We start from the raw sequence: 23439 nt of genomic DNA, 5'->3' as shown, positions 1-23439 counted from the left end.
GGCTCAAGAATCAATTGACATGAGCTCAAGGCCCAGATATGTCACTTCTGACTGAGAAGTCTCTCTAAGCCTTAGTTTCCTCATCTGGAAAAAAAGTGGGATGAAGGATTTGTATGGGTTGTTATAGGGATTCAAGGAGATAGTAGACTTGAAGCAGTAAGTTCCGCGCCTGGCACACAGTCAGTCCTCAACAAATGCCAGTACTAATATTTTAAGAGGCACAGACTAGTGTGTGATGTGCCCCCGAGGCCTCAGGAAAGCAAGTGAGGGGTGGAAGCCAAGGTCTTACCTTGAGTTCCCCATCTGGCACTTTCTCCATGTGTCAAACAGACGAGTAACAGTGAATCATGACAAAGGAGACAAACCAGGCCAAAATGTTTCCTATGGTTTAGACAAAACTTTAGCTCATTTTAGTGTGATGAAAGAGAGAAAAATAGATATCTGGTATTATATTCATAATTGTGTTTTATTATAGACTGCTTTCAAATAATTTTCATTTCCTTTTTATCATGCTTTGTGAATTTGGTAAATCTGGTTAGCTTTCTAACCTTGCTTTTTTTTGAGGGGGTGGTGGTGGTGAGGAAAGGATATGGAAGATATAACTCACTTCATATGTGATGTTATATATGCCTACGTCAGTTCCTAATAATGTACTGAACCATAGATGCAATTGTAGGGCACTCTGCCCTATATCAAGCTCTGATTTCATCACATAACTATTTTATTATGGACACTGTTTCAAACTAAAAGTCTCTTTTATCCCTTTCAGTTTAATAACATAATAATAGTTGTAATATCACTTATTTAATGTTCATTAAGCACTAGAAACCGAGCTACCTGCTTTACTGACAGCATTTTATTCAATTCTTATAACTAACCATGAGGTGAATATTATCACCCCCATTTTATAGATGAGAAAATTGAGGCCCAGTAGCATTAAGCAACTTGGCTAAGGTCACTAAGCAACTTAGCTCAGTGAATGACAGAGTGGATTTGAATCTACATCTATCTGATTGCAAAATCTGTCAATGACACTGCTAGCTCCTTGTTAATTGATAAAGTTTTACCACTTGTTTCCAACCACTAGTAAGAGAAATTTAAAGTTCACTTGGAAGAGAACATATTCAGTGTATTTTACCTTTTTCCCAGCACAACTGCTCCTGGGTCTTGAGATTTCGCCTCCAGTTCTTGAACTTCATCTACTAATGTTTTAAAAGCAGTCCTCTTGATACTGCAGAAAAATATTTGCATGGAAATATTCGTGTGAAGACTTCAGACTTCACAAAACTGGTGTATGATCATGCAGCTAAGTACAATAGTGACCAGAGTCCAAGCAACAACTTTTCAATAGAATCCAAAAAGTTATAAGAATTTTGAGCATTAATATAATTATAGAAATAACAGACTTAAAATAAATGGCTTATAATATTAAAACTCAGCTATTAAATAAGCATCATATAATTAACTTTCATGATATAACTTTTTGTGAGAAGAGAGATAACGTTTTAAAACCTATAGACTTTGAGAAAAATCAGTAAAGTTTTAGTTTCTCCCATTCTATATTTTATACATGTTTAGAATCAGGCATGCAAAAAACTTCATTTCACAATGATTATTCACTAATAATAGTGTGTTTGGAGACACCAGAATTTTTTCTTCTACCTTGAATGGGTTTTTAAGGCTGATTTAGTCTAAAAATGAACTCTCTAATGTTAACTGAAGCTACCTGCTTTATGTCTTATTCGGTCTTTTATACTAATTTAGTTATCTAGGTCCTCAATCACTCCTTTCTTCTTTATTTATTTATATAGAATTAATGAAGATTATTAATTTCTATTCTGCAAACTCTACATTCTCGAGTTGATGTTACAAGTAGAGAAATCTGAGGATTAACATACATCTATATTTTTACATAAATAACCAAGAATCACACTTACACCTTGTACGCCACATCAAGAAGTAAAGATGCCACAGGAATAAATAAGAGGCCGGTCCAAAAGACTCCAGAACTAAACAACATGGCTGCCTGAGTAAACCAACAGAAACAATGTTACTTTCAAAAACAAGAAATACATCATTCGTGTTGTTTTTATATGATTTTAAGTAAAATAATTCTGATAACCTCGTTCTGCAAGAGGGTATATACTAACTCTAAATTTAAACTTGTAAAATATTTGAAATTAAAAGCCAAAAGAGTTAAAACATGTATTTACTACATCTGTTTTTTTCTTTTTTTCCTGCAAGTGGCTAATAGAGCAAAGTTTTATCATTTGCCAAATTTTTTCATGTTTTCTTGTGGGATTTTTATTATTGTGGTCAATACATGGAGTAACAAACTGACCTTTTGTAACTTAGAATATCTTTGACCTTTGTTTATAACTTAGAATATCAAAATCAATCTTTTTGAGCAAATTCAAATGATTCTGGATTAAATTCTCTTGTAATATAACATGTAAAATAAATCCTAGCTAGAAACTAAATTTACTATTTCTGGCAAATAAAAGTTAATTTACTTTTATAAAATATGACATGAAAAAGATCATGCAGATAAATCATGAGTATAGTATAACCAAATTAATATAGCTATGAAAATAGTTTTATTTTCAGCTGAAATTATGTAGAATAATCTTAATTTCTGTTTAAAGATTTACATAATTTATATTGCTGCATCCCGTTATTGCTAAAGTCAAATATCTAGAATGTAAAACCCGAATAAAAGTGTATCGAAAATAACTTAAATTCTTTTGTATCCAATTCCAAATTCTTTTGTATCAAATTGCTATATCATAGCCTTTGGGGTTGCAAAGAAAATGATTCTATTATTTAAAAATTAATAAATTCGATTAGTCTTTTGCAATTATAATAAAAATTCCTTTGTAACGTAATTTGATTACACAGAGCGTAAAAGGAATATGCCATACAATAAAATGAAAAGAAGTATTTTGTGCTGCTTCAGATCTATTTGTTTATCAAGAGTACATTTTCAGTAAAAGTATTGCTATATGCCTATTAAGAAGTAGCCAACTAAGGCAAGCATATTTACACTCTATGAAAAAGATCACACAGAATTTTATTTTAACTGGGTTTGTATGGGTTAGTAGATAAAAATGATCTAGAGTTTAATTCTTATAGACAGTTTCACAATTACACACAAACGGCCCTAATCAATCAATCCTTATCAAATAGAAAGATTACTACTTTTAAATTGTGCTTCAAATTACCTATTCATTTTGACTCTCAATCGAGGACCAAGAACAGCTGTTCAAAATTCTGTCTACATGAACACGGGCTTATCATTAGACGGTTGGTTCAAGAATGACGAGGCTTTTCCCTTTATGGATCAAACAGTTCTGAACACAGTCAAACTCAAAACATGCGATCACAAAAAATTTCAGCAAAGAAATGTTGCCACGTGGATTCCATGAAACAGCACCCATATTGTAGACACCAACAGCACGAAAAATATTCACATAAAAGTCACTTTATTTTGTAAGCAAAACATGATCTTCGCCATGTTTGCTGTCATCCTCAATAGTGAAAACCAACAATAACTATGTAATAGGAAATGTCAATCAAGTCAGTGGGTTTTGTTTAGAGGGAAGGAAGCTTTTCAGTAAGGTAACAACTGTAAAAACCACATTTCTTTTACCTGCAGGGGGGAAAAGTTAAGATTCAAGATTCTAAGTCATGTAGCTGAAAATACCTTGTTTACTTGGCTTAATTTTCATCGATTTTAAGTTCGGGGGCAAGAGAAGAAAGACTTATTCTTGCCTTTGCCACCTTGTATTAAATGTCCGCTGGTGGAAAAGGCCAAAGTGGTAGTGGAGACTCGAGGCTGCTAATTCTGACCATTGTGATGTTAACTATGAGTGGGGGGCAACTGGCGCCCACTATTCAATCCACCAGCCTTTGGCTTTACAAATGAACAACATGAATTGAGAGGAAAAAAGTTTTTCTGCGTCATATCTGAAAGGCTGTCAGATTTTTTTTTTTCTTTTGCGGAGTTAATCCAAACCTAAAAGATTTAAAGCCGACATTCGCATTAAAGACAGAGAGTCTCTTTGTATTTTTTGGATGAAGAGGGGGGAAAAAAATAAAATCCCACAGAGGTATTTCCTTCCTTTCTGTACAAGAAAGCTTCCCCCTCCCTCTGTAGAAACCATTTTTGTCTCTAACTTTTCACATCTCTCCACTCGCAGGCAGGTCAGCTGGGGAAAGGCGCCCGATCCCGCAGACAATGTGGGGGGGGGGGGAGGACAGGGGCAGCCTGTTCGGGGCTGGGCTTGAGTTCCCTCCAAGAGCAGTTTGCAAATTGCTCCTAATGTGGGAGATTGGTGGGCCCTGCCAAGTGGCCCCCACCACCCCTCCTGGAGGCCCTGTGAGACCAAATGGAATCTGCCACAAAAGTGGCTCCCGGGGGACTTGAGAAAGGATCAGCCGAGAGAGCTGCAAAGCCAGTACACTGGAGGGCCCAGGCCCTGAGAGCTAACAAACGACCACTTGTCTCTGCAGAGCAATGGTGGCTTAACATCGGACCACGCGGCCTTCAAAAATGAACCAATGCTGCCTGAAAACACAAGATGTGGCAGAGAGATGAGGAATTGTTCTGAAGTTTCCATGTGAACTTGCAGAGAAAGAATCTTTGAGAAAAGAGGAGCTCATGTGCATCTAGCCAAGCCCAGGGGCTTACCTTCTGACCCACCACGAGGTCATTCCTCAGCACCTACGTTTCCACACCAGAGAGGAACACTTATTTCTTCACCTTCAGGGTCCCCCAGTTCAGTCTTGTAGAAGGACTTTCAGTGTGCTCCCTGCTTACGAACCTTCAGCGCTGTGGTCCTTAATTCTACCCCTCCTTTTATACTACAAATGTCAGAATGTCGCACTATGACTCACTCTTAGATCGGGGACAGACGCTGATTCTCCTGTGGGGAATCCTCACTGTAGCCATGGCCCCCAACTGGAGCAGGACTGTGATAAACAGCCCTGAAAGAAATCCTGGCTCTGCCCTTCCCAGCTCCCCGACTTGGGGAAGCAACTTCTCAGTCTCCGCTTGCTCAGCTGTAAAGTGGATTGTAAGAATTAAACCTAAAGATGTAAAGTAGCTGATTGTATTAGTAACATGGATTAATAACAAACTCCTTTCTTCAGCTTAATTCTCAAATTTCTTTAAACACACTAGTCTTTTGTTTTTCCTAGTGATTTCTCCCATGAGCTTCAAGGAGGGATATTTTTACCACAATATCAAATTAAGTGTAAGTCAGTTTATAAATGTCATGTTTTCATCACCACTGATACCACAAAATGTGCTTGTCTTAAGATTGAAACTGGCCAAAGGAACTGACCACTAATAAATTCCCATTTACCTTAATTTGCTAATTTAGGAAATGGAGATAATTTTCTTTTTCATAAAAATTATTGAAGACTACATAGGGATAATACGTTAATTTGGGAAGGGAAAATTATTCAGAAAAAAGTTCTGCAAAACGTGGTTTTTTGAGGGGGTAGAGGGCAGAAAAATAATATAAATTCCAGAACGGTTAAGAATTAATGTGAAAACCACAACAAAACCAAGAAGTGATTGTTACGTATTTAGATAAAGTTTTACATAAGGACTTTCTTAGCTTTAAAAACAGTGAAAAAAACTACAAAAAAAAAAAATGCCTCAGAGAACTGACTCATAAAAATGTAGAAGCCCCACATGCTCAAAAAGAACACAACTAAAAAGTAAATGAGAAACACAAAACTGGGAGAATGACTGCCATGAATATATGAAATTCTGCAATAATACATGATTGTAAAAATAGACCACTTATTTTCATAAGAATAGCTAAGATCCCAATAGATAGGAAAAAACCTGAGAAGATTTTCACAAAAGCAGTAGCAAGTAATTAATAATGTGGAAAAGTCATGAGCCTCTCTGTGATTATAGAAATGCGACCACATTAAAGCAGATTGAAACAATTCACTATCAGTTAAGGGGGGGTATGGTGAACAGGTCTTTGTAATGATTTATATCCCCATCAGCAATATACTTGCCATTGAGAAAGTTATTTGTGTATCAAGGATACAACATTTATTCCTGTTCATTTGATAATTCAGTTTCTGGAACTGCATGTTGAACTCTGGGACAGCTTTTGCATAGAGGTTAGTATCCCATCAAACTAGAATCCTGGGGTTACCAGTCCTGAAAGCAATGTCCCCCCAAAATACACCATGGCCCAACGGTTAGTTCAGGTATAAACAAACGACAAACATGTCCTCTTGAGAGTTGCAGCACAGAGGAGAATATTTAAGCTTTTGAGAAATCACAGTAAAGAACCCTATACTGCACAGTTTTCAAAACCAAGATTTCTAACTGTATTTATTGATCCTGGAACACATTCCCACATATTGCTTATTAACATCCCATGGAACTAATTTTGGGGAACGCAAATATTCACTGTGGGTTCTTTTAAATAGTAAAACATTAGTGAAAACCAACAAGACACTAGGTGGCTGGTTAAGTAAATGTGCATCCACTAATATCATCCAAGCTGTTATTAAGGATGCTGTTCACAGAATGTAATTATTAGAAAACGGATAGTTCAGAAGAGTCCTAAATAAAGGGAAAGGTAAAATATCCTGCTCTTCTCAGGAGCCTTCTGTCATACAAACACTCCCTAGGAAGGTTGGCCAGTTCTCTTGTCTGTATGGGGTCACCGACTTCCCCTGTGGCTTAGATCTCTTGCCTGTACTGCACACACAGACTATCCAGCTGTGAACCGGACCATCGCACTGGTACTTCAAACTAGATATATCCTAAATTGAACACAGAGTCTTCCCCCAGACCTGCTCTTCCTTTGAGCAGTCTCTCCAGGGAATGACTTCCATGCCAATTCAGCAACTAAGATAGAAACTGGGCTCTATTCTCGAATTGTCTTTTACAGCCCATCCAATATATCACCAGGTTCTGTGTTTCAGCATCTTCACACCTACCTACTTCTTGTCAATCCTGCTGCCATTATCCCAGTTCCAAAATTGGTCTGCCCTCCAAATAGCCTCTTAGTTGGACTGACACTCATCTTGCTCTGCTTCTAGCCAGTCTGCACACTGCAGCCAGAGGGATATTTCCGAAGTGCAAATCAGATTTTAGCAGTTCTAGGATTAAACCCCTTCAATGGCTTCATGCTACCCTCAGGAGAGAATACAAAGTCCTTACTATGATTTCAAGACCTTTCCTACCTGACTTCTGGTTGCTTCCCCCATATCATCTCTCAAGCCAGTCCCCTCAAGCCGTTGTTTCTCTAGCTACACAAAGTAATTCAGTTCCTGGAATGTGCCCAAGCTTACTTTCATTCATGGGCCACTGCATCTGTGATTCCTATTTGCTCCTTAATTTTCACATCAGATGTCACTTCCTTCCTTCGATGTGGCTTAGCTGACCCTACTTTGGGCTTCCATTTCTAGTTGCTCCTTTGTCTTCCTGTTACACTTTTAATTTCTGTAAGAGGAAGAACTATATCTTGATAAATTTTCACACCCCAAGTGCTTAATCACCAAGCAGGTGTTCAATAAATAATTGTTGAATAAATAAGTTCTTAGAACCTAGTGTTTGGTGAGATTAAAAGTCAAAACACCACAGCTTTGGGACTATGCTTCTCAGATGTAGTGGCTACCGTTTGATTGGTTTTCCTGTGTTGTGGCATGGAGTTATCCTGGGAGCAGTTATAACTAGATATTTATGTGATTTAGGGAGACAGGAGAAGAGGTTGATCCAGCTCCCTAAGCATCCTTTTCCCATGTAGGTTGTCTTTTCTGTTAAAAAAGCTGAGTGACGTGCATTATAAGCTTAAGTACGTTAAACTACCTCCCCCTCCCTCCCATACAAATCAAAAGAAATATGTATTTTGGTGAATTCAGATAAAGTAGAACTGGAAGTAACATAATTTTTAGGGGTTGGGGTGGGGAGAAGGATGTAGAATGGGCAGGAAGAAAAGGAAGGTCTTGCACTGGTTTACCACTAGCATTTATTATCATGTCCTCTGATCCAAATCTTTATTCTGTGGCTTCAGGTATACTTACTGTATATTCCATAAGGAAAAGCCATCTGCCCTGACTTCAAGTAATGATGTTAATAATATCTGGGTAACTTTCTGTGACTTGGTCTTTGCTTAACTTTTCAGTTCTAGTTCCAGCTATTTCCTACCTTAGTAACCCAAACTCCCTCTGCTTGGGCTGTTTGTTCTCTTCTTGGAAAGCCCTTCTCACATTGCCTCGCTTGGTAGTTCAGGGAACAGTAGTACCAAGAAACCTTTCCAAACTATGCAAACCAAAGCCCAGGGACCAAGTGCCCTCTCCTTTGCCAGCACCTGTGCATATGATCATAATAATTAGCCTCCTATATTCTAATTATCTGCTAATCTGTTGGTTTACTCCATGAGACTCAAGCTCTTCAGAAGGACTCTTTTTTTTTCAACTTTTGATGTACTGACATCCAATATAGGTCCTGATCCACAAGCACTCCATAAATCTCAGTTGAATTGAGCTGACCTGGGCTCTTATGCAGGATGAATTACTACTTTCTACATAAAAATAGACAGGGCAGAACACCCAGAAAATAACTAAGGAGAAGGGTGTTTCAGATAAACCCCAATATGTTTGAAATTATTCCCAGAAGCTCTTGATTACTCAGAGACAAAGAAAACCCTTGGCTTGAATTATCCCAAACAAACAAACAAAAATCTCAGAAAATATGCAAATTGTTCCAAACAAAGAAAATCTTAGAAAATATGCAAATTAGACACAGTTCACAGCATTTATGTGCTATTTTCACTTAGGTATTACTGCATGGTGGTGAGGGGCTGAAAGAGGGGTGATCACCCTTGGTACTCTGAACTAATATTCAATCCAGTTGCATGATGCAAGAAACAACCTTTGAATCTCCATCCTCTGGCAAGAGAGTAATGAGAAAACAAATGATTATAAAAGATGTTCAGAGAAAAAGGAAAAAGGGCTAGTAAGGACCTGGATCAATCAGAGGTTAACTTTCTTTAAAAAAAAAAAAAAAAAGTGAAAATTGACTGAATTGAACTGAACATGCAAAAACAAAAAAATAGTCTTACTAAAACGGAATGGAGAACACTAGGAAATGTGTGGCGCTGAAACTTTATTTTCTGAGGAGATAGTTCCCAGAATACTAAAATTAATTAAGAACAGAATTTGTCTTTTGTTTGTTTTATTTTAATCTTCTTTATTGTGCTATTTAAAAAACTTGAAAGTACCAGAAAAATGAGAATAGAATTAGTAACAAACATTATATTTATTATGAGAAATATAATTTTAAAATGTTATGAGGATCCTGAATAAACTATACAAGAAGTTATGTTATCTCAATGCTCACTATGTCTACTTGTTTTATCATTCTTATGGGTTTTTATAATTTTGTGATGGCTCTGTATTTTACTTTTTAAAAAAATACCTCGTAAAGCACCATTTTTTTTGATTACTAGTAATTCAATCTGTAAAACACAATGACCTATATTTTAGATTGTAGGAAATAGTCTTCTATTAAAATTACTTTCTAACTTTATTGAGATATAATTGACATATAGCATTATGAAAGTGTAAGGTACACAATGTGTTGATGTGATACACCCACACACTGCAAAATGATACCACCATAGCATATCTACCACCTCTATCCTGTCACGTAATTACCATCTCTTTTAGAAAACTCTTTTAAAAAACTCAAAAGTTCAAAAAGCACTTGGCTATAGAAAGGCATATAAGAACTGATACATGACTTATATAGAAAAATTACTCACTTTCATGACAGAGACTTCTAGATGTCCCCTAATATATCCCCTCTCCCCTCCTTAGAAGCAACCACTTGATTTTTCGCTGGACACCCTGTCCTCTAGCCTCAAGACTATATTCCTCCCGCTGTCTTGTTGCAGTGAGGTGTGGCCACGTGACTAACTTTGGCTAATGAAATCTAAGTGGAAATGTGGTTGGCAATATTTAGGAAAGAGCCTCAAAGAGAAAGAATTCTTCCTTTCCTTGCTGGCTGGTAAACGGTTCGTACTTAAGCAGCCATTTTGGACTGTGAGGGAGTACACTAAGGTTGGCAGCGCAGCACGACGAAGAAGCCTGGCTTTGGATGAGTGCACAGCTGCCACACGAGTCCTGGATTGCCTGGCTCCACTGGACGTCTTTTATGTGAGAGACAAATAAGTTTCTGTCTTGTTCAATGCAGTTACTTTTTTTTAAACACAAAGAAACATGCCACACACAATAACTTGCTTTGGATGATACATGCTAGGGAAGCTCAGTGATAACTTGGAACAGAGCAGCGTTTGACCACTCATCGAAAATTCCTTTATCTTACTGTATCATGGAATGCTACGATTATGCCCAACTATGAGCTTTACTGAAGTAGATAACACCGTGACATTCATGGTTTCCTTCATGAACATTTCTGATCGAATCCCCAGCATACAAGTCAAAAATAAGCTGTACTGGTCTTACCAGGTAGAATGCTGAGCTTGGAGGGGTGACCTGCCCTCTGCCCATCTCACAGAGCTCTTCCCCACTCTTTGTGCCAGCCACGCTGGTTTTTTATTCTTTGAACTTGCCAGGCTCATGCCTGCTTCAGAGTATGAGTTCCTGATGTTCCTTCAACCCTGAAATGTTCTTCACACAACAGGTGTCTATCCCCACATTGTTTGCTAACTGAGTTTCAGCTTAGTTGTCCCTTCTTCAAAAAGACCTTCATGGAGCACCTATTATAGTCCCTCTAGTAAATACCATACCACCCTGTTTCCACCCCCCCCCATCACTTGTCACTTGTGAAATTATCTTCAGTCATTCATTAGTTAGTCATTTATTAGCTGATTTAGTGACCATTTCTCCTCCCTATTCTCTGGTCCTCTCAAACTGAATGCTAATGCAGATTCTGCCTAATTAATCCGTTACCTTCACACAGCACCCAGCACTGATTAAGCATATTTATGGAATAAATGAATATGAGAATGAATGGACTCCAGAGAACAGCCAAAGCTCCGCCATACTAAGAGCAGGCTTTGTTCAGCTTTCTGTGCCTTGTTGACCACCATGGCACTTTGGGTACACACGGCATCACTCCCATTTATTATATTAAGATGAGATCCTTAATGTCTCATCAGTAATGAGATCCTGAAGGGCAAAGACTAATGCTGTTCATCTCTGCATCCTCCAGTGTCTAACGCAGAGCGTGGCATATAGTATTAGATACTCCACATATATTCGCTCTGTTATTATGGGGAACGATGTCGTGCTTACAAAAAGCAATGGAGGCTCTTGTCATGACTCTAAAGAGAGCTTTAGTTTTAAAACGTGTGCAATGTCCTGATCGGCCATTACATTTGCCATATCCATGTCTTTCTTTCCTATTCTGTATTTCTACGCAGGCTTCTCTGTACAAAGAGGGCTTGGAAGTGGCTATGCAGCCAGCTGCCTTAAGAATTGACGGTCAGCCTGCCTCATTTACTGTCAGAGGCATGACAACTGTGACCATGTTTTGCTGGATGGGCTCACAACCCCTGCTCACTAAAGAACATCTGACAGAGTTTAGGGTAGTTGCTCCCTCCAGGCCACTTGGCTAAACACAGTCATCTTGGATGAAACTCCATTGTTTCATAACACTGCCCCACCCCATCTGCAAGGGCTGGTCTTGTGACCAATAAATTATCACATGCTATCTAGGTAATTAAAAGCTGAGAGATGAATAAGGACTATTTTAACCAGGAAATTCCTCATATGTAAAGTAATTTATTATGTTGGTAAAATGGGTAACAGCATAATTTAGGAAAACCATATCACTAATGTGGTTTATTAATACCTTTCCTACAGGGGTGACACCAAAGGGTTCAACAAAGATTTTTATTGTTTTTCAGAAAGACTTTACAAACCTCAATCAAGAGATCTGAAATTCTGTAAAACACATGCTCGTTCCTTAACTTCAATTTCCTTTAGTAGTTTTATAGATCCCTTAGGCCAGGGAGAGCAGAACCAGATGGCGCTTTTGGGAGGACTCTGTTGTGTGTGTCTGCAATGCCACGATAAATTGAAAAGTTTTGCCGATACTGAGTTGCTAGTATTAATCGTGATATGAAATGATCCTTGATGGAGCTGGCTTTTTATTTTTTAATCTGGTGTAGTAATCATAGCGGCTAACATATTTTCTTCTGGAAATGCAAAAAATAGCCAGTAACATCATCTAGACAAGTCAGAAAGCAGGCCAGCATATGTTTATATAACATAGCACTTCTCCCCAGGGCCTACCTTGCCCCATAAATTGTTGTACTGGTGTGAAAAAATACAAGTCACGGCTGAAAAAAAAAAAAGTCCTTTTAAATCACAACCATATTTGTGAGAGGAGAGGAAGACAGCAACATATTTAAACTTGCAGCCAAGCTTGTCATACTATTTTCTCTTTCTTTTCCTTTCTGACATAATTTCTGATCGTTGTATTTTCTACCTTTGTATAATCCACTCCCCTACCCCCACCCCACGTCAGAATTCCTTTTTCATAGATAAATATTTCAATAATTTGTGGTAGTGGGACACTTGCTAATCATTACCATTTGAATCATTATTATGGGTAGAGATGTAGAATTACTGTAATGGAAACAAAGCTCAGAACTATAGGAAGGAATGTTTCCCAAAAGGGAACACCCTGCCCACCAACTGAGAACAAGATGCTCAGGCTATGGCTGGAGTAGCTGAAATCTGCACTAAACTCTGAGATATTTGGGGAGTGGATTTCTGGTAACTTCAGACATGTAGAATGTGCTGAAGTAAGGGGGAAAGAAACTACTCATAGTGTGAAAAAAATCCCTGGTCTGTGATAATGGTAGCTGAGTACTGCTGAAGACAGAAATATTGTATGCAGATAACAGACTGCTTAGTGTAGCCACAAGATGGAAGTACGGATCTTGCCTGGTGGCACTGACACTAAAAGCCTCTACACCTTCAAGTTGATAAGGCTGGGAGAACAGCCTTAGTGCATGAGAATGAAAAGATAAAATAAATGTAAAAGAAAGGGAACAGTGCGGATGATGGTTAAGGTGGTAGATTCTGGCTGGGTTTCAGTCGCAGCTCAGATACTTACAAGCTGTGTGACCTTGAGAAAATTATTTAACCACTCTGTGTCTGTGAAATATATACTGGCACATACCTCACAGTGTTGCTGTTAAATTCTCATACTGTTAAATGAGTGAAGACATGAAAAGTGTTATAACAGTGACTGACCCTCAGTAAGGAGGCCCTATTATTATCTGAGTGGCAACTGTACATTCTATGATGAGGTGGGATGATTGGGTTCCAATTTCATGCATATATTTTTTAATGAGATGGGTTTTATGCTAATATTGCCTTTAAGAAGAGGCAAGAGGCTAGGATATGAAGTGAGATGAAATTTCTATATATGTGTTGAGGAAGTTAAGTGAGTGTTGAAAAGGGAGAACTAAAAATCTGGGCACTTTTGAAAAAGAGATGGGAACACTTTTATATCTGGCTAACTTAGGCCCTGGGTATCCTGGGAAACTGCAGATAAATCAGGGAAATCAATGCAAGAACAAAGGAATAGCAATGCCTTTCCCCCACAACCCAAAGTATTTAGTTTCTCAGGATGTTAGAGAAAACCAGTGTGATTTGGGGTAAAAAACACACACAAAAAACCTGTGATGAATTTTCTGGGTCACTTGCTTTGCTTACCACAAAGGTTTGTGACATGGGTTTAAAACAAGAAATGCCTGGGATCAAACACAGTGCCTGAGGAACATGGTAGGTACACAATAATTGTTGATTCCCTTCCCTTCCCCTCTTAACGAGCAAGGAGTTTCTTTGAACATGTTGAAAGAAATGACTGTCTTCATATGGGGGCAAAGATAAACCAAGAATATAAATTGGAAATGACTATAAAACCCAGATCTATGTGTGAATATGCATCCAACTGAATATAGACACACAAGACCTGTGCCTGTAAGTTGCCTAGTTTGTGTATAATTTGCACCGAGATCCCGTTAACTAGATAGTCTGTGCCCTTTCAACATTTAAGATGCTCCTCTGGGGAGAACAGTGAAGAGAAGCACAGAGAGAATATGAATCTCAGGTGCTGGCAGGCAACCTCGGAGGTGTAGACGATTGAGGCTGTTTAAGAATCACTGGAGGGGGTGACAGGTTACCTTAGTTGGTTAGAATGTGGTGCTAATAACACCAAGGTTGCCAGTTCGATCCCCGCATGGGCCACAGTGAGCTGCGCCCTCCTTAAACAAACAGAAAAAGAATCACTCATGGCCAACCGGCACAGAAATGGGTGATCAAATGCGACCAGCACCCTGTTCTGCAGCTGCTGGAAACTGCGACCTGTGGACCTCTAGATGTTAGAAAGATGTTCTATTTGAGCTGAAACCTGGCTCTCTGTCACCTCTACCTCACTGTTTCTCATTTGTTTATTCAAAACAAAAGACAAGCAAAAAATTTTACTGGATGATAATTTATTTAACCCTTATTTATGGGGCACTAGCCCAACATTGTTATGTAGGAGTGAATGAGTGAAGAAATGCAGGGGCAGAGGACACCCGAGATGGGGTGTAAGCATTCAGGAACGGTTGCTGTGGCTCGGAAGTGGAGGATGGACTGAAGAAGAGCAAGACTACGGAAATGTCTACAGAGAGAAGAAAGGTGGAGGAAGCAGTACTGCCAGGAAAACAGAGATTTCCTCTTTTACACTAGTCCTTGCAGTACCTGCAGGGAGTGACAGTCCCTTCAGACTTCTAAGTTCCAGATGATGGACCACGGATTCCTCTCAAGAACTATGATCAGAGAGCAGCACAGCATAGTGCTTAAGGTAATAGGGCTGCCTTAGGCTCTGGGCCAGACGTCTAAGTCAAAGTCATATCTGCCACTGAGTATTAGTGGGATGTCAGACCAGGTAATTGACTTCTCAGTTTCTGTTTTCTTATCTGTAAAATGTTTACAACAAGTTTCCGTGAGGATCCAGTGAGTTGCGGACAAGCACATCTTAACAGTGCACACAGCCAGCACGATGGAGTCTACCTCTCACTCCTCACATCCAATCTGTCTGCAAATCCTATTGGTTGGGCTCTACCTTCCAAACAGATTCAGAACTGGACCACTTCCACCACTGCCACCCTCCTGGCCCAAGCCACCATGATTTGTCGCATGGGTTACTGCAGTGACTTCCTAAATGGTTCATAACACAGCAGTTACAGCCCTGCTATGAAAACAGAAGTCAGATCTCAAACCCCTCCAATGGCTCTTGACCTAACCATGAGTAAAACTCACAAAGCTCTATCAGGAACATAACATGTCAAGTAAAGGAACGCTAATATTTATACTTATCCTGGTATTATTGGCAATAACAATAATAGAGAACATATAATAATATACAGAGGGTGCCAAAAAATGTACACACATTTTAAGAAAGGAAAACTGTGTTAAAATTCTAATACTTGATATATACCGATAACAAAAGGTGAATACAAGTCACGTTTGACTACAGCAATTACAAGAGGTGCTCAGTGATTACCACCAGCATCCAGACACTTCTGATTTATGGTGAACTACTGCTTGAGCAACAATGACCAAAGTGTCCACTTGTATACATTTTTTTGGCACCCCTGTATGTAATACCATGTTTCCCCGAAAATAAGACCTAGCCAGACAATCAGCTCTAATGCGTCTTTTGGAGCAAAAATTAATATAAGACCTGGCATTATACTATTATCTTATCTTATCTTATCTTATCTTATCTTATCTTATCTTATCTTATCTCATCTTATCTTAAAGACCCAGTCTTATTTTACTATAAGACTTATTTTACTTATTTTACTATTACATTAATTTTTGCTCCAAAAGATGCATTACTGTCAAGCTAGGTATTATTTTTGGGGTAACACGGTATACAATAACACATATCTAATACATAATATATTACAATAGCATTTTGCTATGAAATTAACAGATGAATAAGTAAATTTTATTCAAGATTTTACACACACATGCACACACACACACAAGATATAAACATTGGCACATAAATGAATTTTTCATATATATATATACATATATATGTACATATGTATTTGGCTATACTCTTGATTGAAATATAATTCTAAGATTAGAAACATGTAAACCTAAGGGTAGTTACTTCTTTCTGAAATTAACTGGTTTATAATAGAATTAGTGACTCTCTACTAACAAAAATGTTAAAAAATTGAGTATTACTACTAACATTTTTTGAAATCTATTACCCTGGTGCCCAGGAAGCAGTAAATGCAGACTGTCATTGAGAATTTGAGTAGCATTCTTGTTATCATCTTTTTTTTGAGTTGTGAGTCTCATTCACATGCACACATATATATCAAAATGCTTGGCAAACACTAAAATACTACATAAATTTCAAGTATCATCCTTTTCTTTGAATAAATTAAACAGGCTTACATTTTGGACAACCTAGTCAGGACTCACACTGAATTAATCCATTTTCATATTTTCAATGGAGCACAAACTATTTAAACATTAGATTCAGAGAATCAGTAGTAATAAAACAACAAGAAAAAGGAACCCCTGTTCTCACTTCTCACTGTATGTGAAGTGAACAGAAACGTGATGTAGTGCTGACATTCATTTCACTTGGAATTAAACACGGCATCACCGCAAATCTCAGGAGATGATATTAAGTTTTGTGTTTAGGTAATACCGGGAATTCTATAAGCAAGGGCAGAATTATATTCAGTTGGCAAAAAGCCAATCAAACTTCACACTTGTCCTAGAAGTGGTCAAAAACTCTGTTCTTGTCATCAAAGCTGTTGGCTATAGTTGCTTAAACTATTGGGATCTCAAAATCTTTTGTGTTATTCATTTTCAAGATAAAACATTAAGAAATGAGATAAAATGAGGTCTAATGAAAAAGATATTAAGTTGGAATTGACCTTAGGGAAAAGCAGGTCCAATCAGATAGAGTGGATGAAATAAAAATAAAGAGCAGAATTGGATTTTTTAAGTGGCATCACCAGACATTAGTCTTTGATTTTATTGCTTCAAGAAAAATAGACTCAGAAACCAAGGTAAGAGGGAGATGAATTCACAACTTTCTCTCTGTTTTACTCAAAATACATGCTGTAAATTTTCTAGAGCTAACAGTACATGTTTCAAAAGAAGCCTTTACTTTTGGTGGAAGGAAGTATATACTCTTTAATACAAATGTCTGGTTTTGCTGTAATAGTATATAATGTCTCTCTAATAAATTTAACCACACACAAAATTTTTTTAATGTGTATGTATTCTGCTAATTTATAAAAAGCAGAATGCTGTCAGATAAAATTTCATGAAAATGATCTATAAACCAGACTGTCAAAAGTGAAAGGTACTCAGGCAGTACTTAGGGGCAACAAGTACATGGAAACCACTGGAAGTTTCCTGTGACTATGGGAAAACAATGTACTGTAACGGAGCTCACATTACCTTGATTTGCAAGTTACTGTGAGGTCACAGGAAATCCTGAAATGTTTTCCACATTTTCTTTTATACATTTTATGTCAAATTTCCTGCAATTGAAATCATAAACCCTCCTACTGCTGGAATCTCTTCTGAAGGAAAAGAGATCTTGTGACATTCCCCCATGAACACCTAATAACTCAATTCCTACTAGTGTAACAAGAAACTGAAAGACAGAATTGAAAATGGACTATGATAAGGCTGAAATGTCAGATGCCCTAACTCTTTCAAAATGAAAACCAAACTGATGTCATTAAGACAACTCTAAAAGTGCATTTAATATAGTGGCAGTAGACTTTTCTTTAGAATAAGAGATAACAGAAGAAATGATAGACTGTCCCAAAGACGTACGCTCCCCATTTCCTCAAATCTCTCATCCAAAATGTATTTGTGATTTATGTGCTAATTTTAAAATGGAATTTTCTATATGGATATTCTTAACATGATTCAAGCTCCTGACAACCATATTTTATTTTCCCTGTTATGTTTATGAAAGGATAAGTCAGATTTAAGTAAAATGTCCAAGTTTAAAATATTCTCTCAAGATTTACCGCTTACAACTGTGGAATTTAAAAATAGCTTTTAAATGGTCAAATGCTATTTTCATATAAATCCAAGCCACACAACTCAGATTCATTAATGAATACCAATTTTTAAGCTTTGTTGGATCATGAGTTATTAGGACACATTACCTCTCCTGACATATCGGGGGCCATCGGAACAGCAGGCCACAGAGATGAGTAGATTCCAAAAAAGACCACCCACAGTGCGATGCTGCCCCAAATCGCTATGTGGCTGAACTGTGAAAGAAGGGAATTGGAGTCAAAGACTTTTAGGTACACCGAGTACACAAACACTAATAACACTTTCACAAGCTCCCTTATTAATTTCTTACTACATCCATAGAATTTTATCTATGGGAATTTCTAAATAATTGTGTGTGTGAGTGTGTGCATGTGTGTTTTAACCGGATCGTTCATTAAAGGCTAATCTTGTTCCACAACAGTTACGATGTTTGTGGTGCTGGCATTTGGAACTGCTCTTTCTCTACCTCCTTTGCTGGGTCTCCCTACTCTTCTCCCCCCACCTCCTACCATCTTTAAGGCTCCTCGACTTTTGCTCTGTGTGCTCTTGCTGAAAGGTGTTAGACACTTGTGTCAATACTATTTGTATGCCCATGACAGTCAAATCCGTATTTCTTATGCCAATCTTTCCTCTGAGCATCAAACTTTAATTTTCTTTTTCTTTCTTTCTTTTTGTGTTTTTGTTTTGTTAACTAGGTCTCTCTACCTGGATGTAAATATACTTAAAAACTAAGGTATCTAAAATAGAACTTGTTTTATCCATATTGGATATGTACAAATGTCTGAGGGCAAATCTTTTGCAAATATTGTTTGTCTTCAGAATCATTTTGCAATGGGTTTTCTGCCAATGCCAGTCTTGTGACACACACTACTAAAAAAAGATTCCTTGTCAGTAAGTATAAAACCCTCCCCGCTTCCTGTGATATTCACAATATACCATCATATGTTAAAGGCTCTGGGAAGTCTGTGGTAAACAAACTTATTTGTTTGTTTTACTCAATGTTTCCAAACTAGAATCCCTGGTTCTCACCCCTCCATCCCTGCGTCCCCAACAATTTACAACTTGGAGCTCTAGGGTTAAGGGATGTATAAAGTTAGAATGACAAACTACAAACAAATGACCAATCGCGCATAAGTAAATGTGCTATTTCTTGGATGTGATTAGAGATATTCTTACCCATGTCCAGTATGATGTCTCCAATCCAGCTTTCAAACACACAGTTATCACCACAAACTAAAACAGAAGGGGAGATGTTATTCTTTTAAATAGGATAGTTCACCAAATGATTGAAAGTGAGATTTATAAAGAACAAGTATCTCGGAAGTACATGGTCGAACTAGTAGATTTCTCACAGCTTGCCTTGTATATCCAACAAGCAAAAAATCCAGGGAATTAGCTGGGTGGCTCAACATTATGACCGTGACCAACCCGAACGCCCATCAGCAGCATCACAACGCGTCTTCCTTCCCTGCCTCTTCCCACCTCACAGCACAGTCTCTCCATGAGACGCTTGAGCATGTGTCTGCCTGCTTCTCGTACAACTCATGAACAGTGATGGAGAATACACATCTGCAGTAACTTGGGTTTTCAAGCTTGCTTTAATTTGAAAGCATCTTCAATACTTAGAGCCCCCACTTCCTGAATTTTAAAGATACATTCTAAAAGTAATACAACCGGATATTTGGAAATCTAAACACTTACTCTGTAACTATTCACTTGAAACCACACAGCGCAGAATGTAAGAGATAATTATGTGATATCTACACCCCTCATCATCGGGGACAATGCTACGAATTCTGAAGGAAGGGAACCAGGTTTAATAAACTGCCCTGTGGTTTCCATGGGGCAACATCATAGTTAAATGGACTTGGCCTGAAGTCAGACTATTTGCTCAAGATTGCATCATCTATTAGCTGTTTTGGTTAAGGAACAAGGCAAGTTCCTTGACATCTCTGTGTCTCAGCTCCTTGATCTATAAACTTCATCTATAAACGATAAAATGCACCTACCTCATTGGAGTTTGAGTACGAAACATTAAGAACAGTGCTGAACACTGCATGTTATCTATTATCATCTGTTTAGAATTAATACAATTTTAAACATTGTTAGTAGCCTAGAGAACGCTGGGCACTTTCAACAGTTTGCGGTGACGGAAGTGTGACGTCTGCCTAGCACTGGTCATCAATAAATGCTTCAAATGCTTAGTCTCACTTTCAGGCATTTTCAAGCGTCTTAAATATTTGTATTTGCTTAGATGCTTCCCAGAGGGGTCATAAAGTTAGTTAAAGTGAAGCATTTGGGCTTTCTCAGCAGGATATCCCATGGCAATTTAGGATTAATATCTGTAGAAATAAAACTCTCATTAAAATGTAAATGTTAATAACTTAAGTGATATAAAAAGTTCTCAAGTAAGAGATAGTTTGACGTAAAATTAAAGAAAAACTCCCTCTTAAGACCTGGGTACTTTAATGTGTCCCTAGGAAACATCCATGATACAGACTAATTTCTAAACTTACTCTATCAGGTATTTACTTATTTCTGTTTTGTACTCACGTTGTATGAGAACAAATCACTAGCCCCCTAGAACATATTTTTCCTTTCTCTTAGTACTTCAGGGGGTTGATGTCAATGGAAAGGAGACCCCTGGATTTGCCAAAACCTTAATCCCTATATTATTTAATAGCCTGTCACTCAGTTATTTAAACACTTGACATTTAAACATCCTATTGTAGTTTTTCCACCAACTGAGTCTGCCATACCCATGGCTATTTAGTATGGAGAACAGCACGCTGCCCACATTCAAAGATCACGGAGGGGACAGAAGAGCAGAGAGGAAAGAACATTGGTTTGACCATTCAGAGCTGAAGGTTAGAGTAAGTTTTTATCAGATACCAATTGTGTAACATTGGGAATTCACATTCAAGTAGTGCTTTTGAATTTTAAGGGAAAAATGGTTTTAAAACATTTTTTGGCTCTTTATGGCAGGAATGGGCTTGTATTCATCTGTGTATCCTCTAGCATTTGGCATACTTACTTAAGTCTATGGGTTCCACACCTTGTGTGGGTGAAAACATACCCAAAGCATGGAGATTTCTCTCCCATTTTAGTTAACATGAGACTCTAGAACAATTACTGGTTAAACACCCAAGAATACTAAAATATTTGCCATAAATTTAGAAAAGCAAAATAGTATTAACAAGGGCAGCAACAGACAAACCAACCAACAAAACAAAACAAAACAAAAAACTGAGGAAAAAGGGATAAGGAAGAGAAAAATGGCAAATGGGAGGTAATAAGAGTCAAGAGGGAATATTGAAAATAATAGCAACCGAAGTCCTATAAAGTCAGTGAACCTAAATGACAGTTTAATAACCTAATAGAAAGTAATCTCTTACTAATCCAAACATCTCATTTCATTTTTAAAGGGAAGTGTAACCAACCCTTAAATTCAGAAATGCACGCATTTAAATTTGAAAATAAAACGAGCACTGAGCACATATGAAAGGATTTGGTTTTATATGTAAACCAGTCAAATGTCCTGTACTCACAGTGTAAACAAAGTTTCCCAACAGCAGATAATCGGAGGTTTTTCCATTTCCAAATACAGTACCTGCATGAAAAGAAGAGAGGCTTGTTAGAAAAGAAAATAAATGAGGGTCTTGCAGAACGTTTTCAAAGATAAATCAACTTAAAAGTAGTGAACAAAAGAAGGGGAAGCAATGGAGCCAGAAATAAAACTAAAAAAAAAAAAAAAAAATACTGTAAGAAGTCTCACAAAGTTGCTATAAATATAGGTCAGAGATTAAAAAAAAAATTCTAATAGCCAACATGAAGAAGGAAACCTGACTTGTTCAGCAATTCTCAGGATCCACGAAAAAAAAAATGATTAAACTAATTGTTCAAGCAAAGCTTAATACTATGAGCATTGAAACAGAAGAAGGCCTTCTGAACCCTTAATAAAGAACTCTGTTAACAATATAGATGAGGATTTTAGGGAGCATTCTTACTATCTCTTAATAAAGTTGTTGGCATTGGACCAAGAAGGATTCATAAGAGCAACTCACAGAATGCTGAGCAAGACTGTATGATTCCAGGCACATGGCTCATTGAGGATCTAGCTGAATTTAGGATTATAGATTAAGGCATTCTGTTATTCTAGTAATGACTAATAACCATGGCTTTAGATGAAGAAAGTTGTAGTTAACAAGCAAAAATCACTGATTTAAAAAAAATAAAATACTGATTTAAAAAAAATGGAAAAAACCAAAACAAAACACTGAATAATTAAATTATTGATATCGATGAAAAATTTTAAACTCATTGTATGTGTAATATAACAATTTGTTTATGCACATATTCAACAATATTTATTCAAAGCCTAATTAATACGTAAGGACAAAATATGTTAGAATAAAGTGTGGGATGAGTCAGGGAGAATGGTGCTGGTATGAAGAGAAAAAGAGTCGGGTGAGCTTTGGGGATGTAGATAAGGTCTGGTTCTGTGACCAGATGTGTCATCTTGGGTAATTTGTAATCAATCTCTACGGAACTCAGTTTCTTCACTTAAAAGATGGAGTGAAACTCCCTACCATGTAGGGGCTTTTAGGTTAAAATGAGGTTACATATGTAAAGAACCAAGCACGGCGGATGGCACATGGCAGATGTTCCAAAACGTGACCCTTCCTTCTCTAAAGTGTTCAGGTAAAGGTAGCCAGGAAGGGCTGCTCAAGTCAGTCATGCCCACCTCAGAGACCACTTTTCGCTATGGGGTTATTCCATGACGATGGGTATAGGATTTGATGTGCTATCTACGTTTTGTGGGCATGTTGTGGACAAACTTCTAAATGTCTGCAATTAGTCTGTGAAGTTCCATACAACAAAATTAACAAACTCAGAAATCTATAAAATAACTGAAAATATGCCGATTACTTCCTGACTTGCATGCTTCTGCTATGTGGCATATTGGTTAGCTCCCTTGGCCAATGTAAGCAAAAATAATCATAATCAACTAAGCCTTCTAATCACCATTGGGTCATCATAAGGAAGACGGAGATTCTTTCCAAGATCACACGGAGGAAAAAAATAAGAGCCTGTTGTTGGGTTTGTTAGGTTTAGCATTTGGGTGATTGAGGGGAATCATTCATTCTCATATTTTCTGGTCTCTGGACTCTTTACAGTCTTAAAAATTACTGAGGATCCCCAAAAGCTTTTATTTATATGGTTTCTATCTATTAATATTTATCAAATTAGAAATTAAGATAGAAAATTTAAAACTATGTATCGATTTACTTAAAAAATAATAGTAACAAA

At 37.5% G+C, this 23439-nt stretch overlaps 1 protein-coding gene across 4 annotated transcripts in view; it reads right to left on the bottom strand.

The window, feature by feature from the left end:
- The window catches only part of ATP8A1 (ATPase phospholipid transporting 8A1), a 216222-nt gene that overhangs the window by 12088 nt on the left and 180695 nt on the right, over positions 1-23439 (bottom strand). For all 4 annotated transcript variants that reach the window (XM_081063840.1, XM_081063841.1, XM_081063839.1 and 1 more), the window contains 5 exons: positions 21678-21739; positions 19306-19362; positions 18237-18344; positions 1938-2026; positions 1139-1231 (listed from right to left, as the gene is read on the bottom strand). In XM_081063840.1, the coding sequence (XP_080919966.1) occupies positions 1139-1231; positions 1938-2026; positions 18237-18344; positions 19306-19362; positions 21678-21739 (409 nt within the window). The remainder of the gene's footprint in view (positions 1-1138; positions 1232-1937; positions 2027-18236; positions 18345-19305; positions 19363-21677; positions 21740-23439) is intronic.

Source organism: Rhinolophus hipposideros, assembly GCF_964194185.1.
Source record: "Rhinolophus hipposideros genome assembly, chromosome: 1".
In the NCBI taxonomy this organism is placed as follows: Eukaryota; Metazoa; Chordata; class Mammalia; order Chiroptera; family Rhinolophidae; genus Rhinolophus; species Rhinolophus hipposideros.
Note: the sequence above shows the minus strand (reverse complement) of the source record. Positions and strands in the feature narration are given on the sequence as shown.